Raw genomic sequence first — 8382 nt, 5'->3', positions numbered from 1 at the left:
TACTACCACTACCCACAAATTTTCTTTTGAGAATTTACATTACATTAGTATAAGTAGAGTAAGATTTTAATGTATTTTCATGCTAAAAAGGAAATCCTACCAAGGGATTGGCGCATACATTATATATCTACAGATCACATTATACAGACTAATCAACTTGCATTTGTGTACTTAGGACTATATAACAATTAAAGAAAAAGTGGTCATGAACTTGAAAGAGAAAGCAATGCACTGGAGGTAATGGAGAGGAGAAAGAGAAGGGCAATTATGTAACTATATTTTAACTTAATTAAATAAAATAATTTGAAATTATTAACAAAAAGAACCCTAAAGGAGGCATACTATGATGAGAAAACAAAGCATTACGACAACCCAAAAAATAGAAAAAAATTCAACTTTCTGAACTTGAGTTTATTTTTGACAATAGTTTGTTATCATTGAACAGCAACATGTTTCTGAGTCTCCAATACATAATAAATGACATTACATTAAATGATTTATAAGGCCCATTCAAGAATAAATGGTCTGGGAATCATTAAAAATTTGCATAAAGTTATAAATTGGTAGTTTGTTGGTTGAACAATTGCCCCAGCATCCATGAAGACCTAGTTTCTCCATAGTGCCATAAACTTCTCTTCTTGTATGAGAAGGGGGAAAAATGACCAAACCTTGAACTCCTCATGGCAATATTGCATCTTCTTATCCAAACACATCTCTTTCCATATAAATACTGCTCACTGACCAGTCACACCACTGTAGCTCATGATACTGCTCCTCTGTTAAGAAAGAATTCTCTTACCCAAGGTTTTCCTCAGAGCAACTTTGACATCCTTATTTCTCAAGCTATAGATCAGAGGGTTCAACATGGGCACCACAATCATATAGAACAAGGAAGACACTTTTCCTTGGTCAAGAGGCAAAATGGAAGGAGGTTTGAGGTACATGAAAGCCCCAGAACCAAAGAAAAGACAAACCACAATCAAGTGGGAGCTGCAGGTGCTGAAAGCCTTGGACCTGCCCTCTGTGGAATGCATGCGAAGAATGCTAGAGAGGATGAGGGCATAAGAAATGAAGATGGTGACAATGGGCACACCAATATCAAAGGCCACAACAATAAAGATTACGAGCTCATTTATGAAGGTGCTATTGCAAGAGAGCTCAAGAAGGGGAAGAATATCACACATGAAGTGATTGATGAGGTTGTCAGCACAGAAAGTCAGATTCATGAGGTTCCCTGTATGGGCCATGGCCCCAGAGAAGCCCATCACATAGACTCCCAGCAAAAGAAGTAAATATACCTGAGGAGACATGGTGACTGTGTACATCAGGGGGTTACAGATGGCAACATAACGGTCATATGCCATGGCTGACAGGATGAAGGACTCAGAGACAACAAAGAAACAGAAGAAAAACAACTGTGTCATGCACCCTGAGTGTGAGATGATGTTCTTCCTTGAGATAAAATTCATAAGCATTTTTGGGATGATAGTGGAGGAATAACAGAAATCTATTACAGAAAGATTGAAGAGAAAGAAGTACATAGGGGTATGAAGGTGAGAGTTCAGCCCAATCAGGGAGATCAAACCCAGGTTCCCAACCACAGTCACCATGTAGAAACCTAGAAACAAGAAGAAGAGGGGCATGCGGAGTCCTGGTTGGTCTGTCAGGCCTGCGAGGATGAACTCTATCACAGAGGAATTCTTGGCAGTCATTCTTCTTGGGTGGGAAGCCTGTGTAGCAGAGAGGAGAACCAGTAGAGGAAAAGCATCGCCACCATCATTACAAATCTATCCTGACTTTGAAGAAGGAGAAAGAGGAGGGATGGAGAGAGGAGGAAGAAAGAGAGAGAGAGAGAGAGAGAGAGAGAGAGAGAGAGAGAGAGAGAGAGAGAGAGACTAAACAAAGTGTGTATCTCTTAGATTCTGAAGTTAGTCCGTTTGAGATGCCTTCCCCTCTCCTGTCTCTGAGCAAGGTGCTGAAACATGAGTCTCTTCCCTGGAGTGAGTCCTGAAAGGCAGGTGCCACCAGAGCTATGACAGTGTCTCCCAGTCTGCACTATAGAGATAGAGATTGAGATCATAGACATAGACATAGACATAGACATAGGCATAGGCATAGGCATAGGCATAGGCATAGGCATAGGCATAGGCATAGGCATAGGCATAGGCATAGGCATAGGCATAGATAGACATAGACATAGACATATAACCAGGCTTCTTACAATCTCTTAGCTCAACTGCATGCAGGGTGAATAAAAATATTATAAGCTAACACTTATTTAGGAGTTACTTTGAGAAACTCTTAGTATATGACTGTACTGTTATCCTTACTTTACAGACTTGATAAGTGAGACTGAAATACCCAAAGTCACAGACCCTCCAGACTTCAGGCAGGAGGGAAGCTCCCAAAGTCCCACCCACAGTCTGCGTCCCTAACCCTTGTTTCATGACTGCTCAGGGTCAGAGGGGCACATACCTTCCTTTACTTGCAGCAGGGATGTTTCTGCTTACTATCTCTCCTCTCATGTGTTCTGAGGAAGACAAAGACCTGGTGAATAGAAGACAACAGCTTGGAGCTTGGACCTTCTCCTTTCCCAAGCCAAAGTTCAGAATCTCAGGTTTCCCTTATATTTCTCTCTGTACTGACAACCTTGACTTACAACTTTTAGTTTATACAATGGTTCCTCCAGCTTCCAGGAAAGAGGCAGCACCTATCATGACCTATGGTAATAGGAGAATAAACAGACTCAGTCTGGTTAACAATCTCAGTGGCCTGATTATGAAGACAGGGGCTCCCTCAGGATCATTTCCTCAGAGTTACCTTCCCAAAGGAAGCAAAATATTTGTTTTCTGTATACATCATAATTCACCTTTCAGAAGGAGCATTTCTTTCAGCTATAGCCTATAATGTACTTAATACTGTATCATTAAACTGAGTCCCAGCTGCCAAGGTCTAAAGCATTCAGAAACATGTCTATTTTTATACTGATGTATTTAGGAATATATATATCAATTAATGAAAAAGAGGCCACAAAATTTGAGCAAGGAGAGGTATATGGGAGATTTTAGAGAGAGGATGGGGAAGGAGGAAATGATGTAATTATATTATAATCTCAAGATAATAAAAGAAATAAAGTTTTTAGGAAAATATATTTATTCCTTATTACAGCTCTTGCTTAGGATGTTAAAGTCTGGATCTCTGCAGAGATACAGTATGTTTCAAAACCCAGTCTTATCTGAATCTGCCCAATTCAAGGTCCTTATCCTAACTATTAGATCAACTTTCTTATAGGTCCCACTGAAACCCATAAGGCAACATCTTAAAAATGACAAATAATGCCCAATAATTTTAATAGAAGTGAGTTCCCTTGAGAAAATTTTGCAAAGCTCTTATACTTTAGCAGAATGAAAGATTTATTCAAATTTTAACTCATTCCATGGATCAATATTAATTCTTGGAATGCAATTAATCAGAAATCAACAAGAATTCTTATTCCCCTCCCCTCTAAGTAAGTTTAATGATTAAAAAAAGAAAACCTCAGAATAGCAGGCCTTTTCTATATCTAAGCCCAAGTAGTCTTTGTCTAAGTTAATAACTAGTCAAAATTCCATGACTGTCAACTTTCTCTGCCTTCCACCACACTCTTTGAGTACTCCTCCCAATTGCTTTTCTCTTTTTTGTCTCTTACTCCCAAACCCCAACATCTGCCTTCACCATCCTTTCTCTATGCTGTCTTCTCAAACATCAAAGCCATGTCCTCACAGGAGCTAAGATCTGAAGGATCTGGAGAGGTTGTGTTTCCCTCTGTTCTTCAAACCTGGCTGCTCACTACAAATATCTAGAGTGAGTCTCACAAAGAAAATCTGAGACATTGATCAAAAACTCTGGGTATGGGCTTGGCCACACTATCTTTCAGGTACTTCTAAATATTTTCGGAACCAGAAGCTTAGGAATTGACACAATCATCAGCTACTATCATCTCCGAATACATAGAACCCAGGTTGCAAATGCACAGCCTGCTTTCAAAATCAGACATTAGATTACATGCAATAGCATAGCTGGTATAGTGCTTTCTTTGTGCACAAGCAATATAAAAACAAGAAAACACAAAGCAAGTATTTGCAAACTTTGAACAGCAGATAATATAAGAATAAAATCATTGACAAAATGCATAAAAAATATGCAACTACTATAGCCACCTCAACTATTTTCTTAGTGGAAACTTGCAAAACACATACATATGTTTTTGGATATGTATGTATCCCAAGCAAATGACAGAGTGCCTATTAGTGAAATAAAGGCCAGAGTTCAAGGATTCTTAGACAGCTGAGTATTAATACATAGAATATACAAATAACTAAAAATTAAACACACAAAAAAACAAAACTTCTCAAAAGAAGAAATACAAATGACCAAGAAATATATTTTATCACATTTCTTCATTATGTGCACATGCACATGCATGCATAGCAAAGCCACTGTGTAGAGAAAAGAGGACAACTTTCAGGACTTGGACTCACCATCTACTATGTGGGCCACAGGAATGGATCTTTGTTCCAACTTGATAGAAATCATCTTTGCCTGCTGAATCATCCTGCTGGCACAGTCATTAAGTATTGTAAAGGCTTTCAATATCCTTATCCATCATGGAAGTTCAAAGAAAACTACTGTAAGATTCCATCTTGACCTAGTCAGAATGGCTATTGTAAACAGTGGGGAGGATGAAAGAAAAGAAGTATCCTTGTTCACTGCTGGTGGAATGTAAACTGTTTTACCCTCTATGGAAATTGGTGTGGAGACCTCAAAACCCAGAACTACCATTAAAAAAGCAGAACTACCAAATAAGAACAGCCCCTACAGTCTCATAAATTTGAATTGTTGGTCAGATCTGGCTGTAAAACTCTCAGCTACCATGTTTGCCTACAACCTATCATGCTCCCTGCCATGAGGACAATGGACTAAACTTCTGAAACTATAGGCAAGTCCCAATTAAATGCTTTCTTTTATAAGAGCTGTCATGGTCATGGTATCTTTTCATAGCAGTAGAATACCAAATAAGACATATGACCAAAGGACTCTACAGTCTACTGCAAAATTACTTACATATCCATGTCTATTGATTCCCTATTTAAAATAGCAAGAAAATACTAAAGTCCTATAAATATTCATCAATAAGTAATGAAAGTGTGATATAAATACCCAATGTAATTTTATTTAGCAAAATTTGCAGAAAAATAGATAAATTTGGATATTATCATACTATGAAAGGTAACCTAGATTTAGAAAGATGAAGATTATCTGCATATTATCTTTCATATGCAGATCCTAGCTTTAATGTTCTGTTAAGGTGTGTGTGTGTCTGTGTGTGTGTGTGTCTGTGTGTGTGTGTGTGTCTGTGTGTGTGTGTGTGTGTGTGTGTGTGTGTGTGTGTGTGTGTGTGTAAATATGAGTGTAGATATAGGTCATGAAGCTAGAAAGGAGGTCATGATAAGAGAAAAGGAGATGTTGGTGTAGTGGAGGTTAATAGAATTCATGAGACAACATGAACAAGAAGTTTCTTGGGGTAGCGAAGGAAAGGGAAAAATAGAGGGGTGGAGGATGGGGAATGGGAAAAGGGAAATTAACCAAAACAAATTTGAAAATGTCATAATGAAGCCTACCATTGGTATGTTAGCTTTTGAAAAATATTTTTAAAAGGAGATAATCCCTCAACCTTTCCTATATATCGAAGTGAGTATAACCACTGGAGAGGAATACAGCATAGCACCAATAAGATGACCACTTGTCAACTGGCCTGGAACAGTCAAATTTATGGCTGTAATTCTAACAAAATTACTGGTAGTAATGGTAAATTGTAAATTATAATGTTCCTAAGCATTCAAAATGTGAACTAACTTCAGGACAAACTGTGGCTTTGCCTATTGCTAAATATGTGACCTTAGTAGCTGTTCAACCTCTCTCTGAACTTCAGTCTCTAATCTTAAAACTAATAATAATCATATCTCAAAGGGTGAATAAATGATGCTGATTATAGAACTTAGAAGGTAAAAATAATTGATTAAATAATACTAGCAATCAGAACTGTCTTTCTTAATAGCAATGATGTTTTATATAGATGGTAGTGTCAGAACAGGCTGAAAGAGAGAAAAGGGCAGACAGGGAGAACAGTCAGAATTCTCCCCACAGCAATAAATACAGAAAGAGGTTAATGGTGCAGGAGACAGAGTAATGAAGCAGTTGATATATATTGATGTCCCAGTGGTAAAAAAGAGATTGATGGGAAAAGCACAAATCAAATTTGACTAAGATCTGAGACACAGAAAAACATAAATATAACATATATGAGAAATAAGACTGAAGAAGGCAATTAAATAAATTTTTGATTTTAAGACTATAAAATGTTACCATAATGTGGGAAGCCACATGTGCTGTTGCAGGGTGGCGCTGGCCACCACTGGCCACCACACATACATAGGCAGTAAAGTTTTTTCTGCCAAGATGAGGTTTTGAGAATTAACCAAAATTAACCAATCAGATGAGAGAACAAGTTAACCAATCAGATGAGAGACAATTTAACCAATCAGATGAGAGACATGTTAACCAATCAGATGAGAGACATGTTAACCAATCAGATGTGAGACATGCAAATGAGGTGGTAAGCATAACCCATGCATAACCAATCCAGGTGTGAGACACGCCTCTCCTAGGCCTATATAAGCAGCACCAGTTCTGGGCTTGGGGTCTCTTCACCTCTGCAATCAAGCTCTCCCAATAAATGTGTACAGAAGGATCCTGTTGCAGCGTAGTTCTTGCTGGCGAGTCAGGACGCACGCAAGACCATAACATCTAAAAGGCAAATGTCAGAAAGAATATGGCAATGCAAAGACACTTTAGGGTAGGAAAGAAAGAGATGCATACTTAAGAATTATCAATACAGAGCTAATCTTAAAAATATAGCAGTAATATGCTCTAAACCTATGTCTTTAAAGAGGCGATAATTGGAATTCAGGAGTTGAGGAATCCTGAAATATGACCACACAGAGGAAGGGAAATTGATCAATAGAAGCACTTGAAGACATGTACAACATGTTTCAGAAGTAAAACAGAATATGAGATTGAGTAGCATCTTTACAATGACCTAATATGTCCATGCAAAGGACAGGAATAATTATAGGAACCTTAAAGATATTTTTGAGTGCTACTCATAACCTCAACAAATACTCAATTTAACAAATCATTGTAGAATAAAAGAAATTTTGTGGGTGCCAGGGGTGGAGAACATTTCAAAAGTAAAAGAATAACTATATCCTTGAGCTGCCAAGAAAAAGAACTAGATATGACCTTAAATTACATCATTCCCTTACTGTTTACTCATTCTTTAAAAAAAAAAATGGTAAACTGCTTGTCTATCAAACAGAGCCCTAGGTTCTATTCCTAACACCAAATAAACTGTGCATGGTGGTACATGTCTGTGATCCCAGCACTAAGGGGGTAAAGGCAGAAAAAACATAAATTCAAAGTCATCCTTGGTAGCATAGAAAGTTTTGTGGTAACCTGAGATACATGAGACACTGTCTTAGATTGACAGATGATAGACAGAGAAAGACAGATAGACAGATACAGATAGACAGACAGACAGATGGTTAATAGATAATATATACATACATGACTGATGATAGATAGATAGATAGATAGATAGATAGATAGATAGATAGATAGATAGATAATAGATAGACAGACAGATATATAAATGATAAATACATGACAGATGACAGAGATAGAGATAGATAGATAGATAGATAGATAGATAGATAGATAGATAGATAGATAGATAGATAGATAGATAGACAGACAGATAGACAGATATATAAATGATAAATAGATGACAGAAGGGAGAGATGAGATAGAGATAGATAGATAGATAGATAGATAGATAGATAGATAGATAGATAGATAGATAGATAGATAGATTCTAACATGGCTATACCACCAAAGACTCTACTCTAAGCATGGATGATGGTGCACAAAAGCTGTATCCCTTAGCTCAGTGTTTTCAGATGAGAAAGTTTTGTTTCTTTAGCAATTTTGATGACTTGTAGAACGTTAAAAGGATCATCACAGATATTAAGTTTTAAGAGTTTCCTGAGCCTAATGAGTTTTGGGGTTTGGTTGTTGTTGTTGTTGATGGTTAGTTGGTTGGTTGGTTGGTTGGTTGGTTGGTTGGTTGGTTGTTTTTTTGTTTTGGTTTGGGGGTGTTTGTTTGTTTGTTTCTTCTTCCTCATTCTTAATGATGCTCCCATAAATAGAGAATGTTTCAATTCAGAGAAAATAGACACACAACAGATGTTCATGTACTCTGTGAAGCGAATCATCAATGGTTCC

General features: G+C 37.4%; 1 protein-coding gene across 2 annotated transcripts; it reads right to left on the bottom strand.

The window, feature by feature from the left end:
- Positions 1-741: 741 nt before the first annotated feature.
- On the bottom strand, positions 742-2548 carry Olfr874 (olfactory receptor 874). 2 transcript variants are annotated; one of them, XM_017313394.1, is made up of 2 exons: positions 2476-2548; positions 742-1730 (listed from the first exon to the last, which is right to left on the bottom strand). In XM_017313394.1, exon 2 carries the CDS (start codon positions 1710-1712, stop codon positions 780-782), a length of 933 nt encoding a protein of 310 aa, XP_017168883.1. In that variant the 5' UTR covers positions 1713-1730; positions 2476-2548; the 3' UTR covers positions 742-779. The 2 variants fall into 2 exon arrangements, with proteins under 2 accessions (XP_017168883.1, NP_667093.2); NM_146882.2 differs by lacking the exon at positions 2476-2548 and having other exon boundaries at positions 780-1712.
- Between the last annotated feature and the right edge of the window lie 5834 nt (positions 2549-8382).

Source organism: Mus musculus, chromosome 9, assembly GCF_000001635.26.
Source record: "Mus musculus strain C57BL/6J chromosome 9, GRCm38.p6 C57BL/6J".
Lineage (NCBI taxonomy): Eukaryota > Metazoa > Chordata > Mammalia > Rodentia > Muridae > Mus > Mus musculus.
Note: the sequence above shows the minus strand (reverse complement) of the source record. Positions and strands in the feature narration are given on the sequence as shown.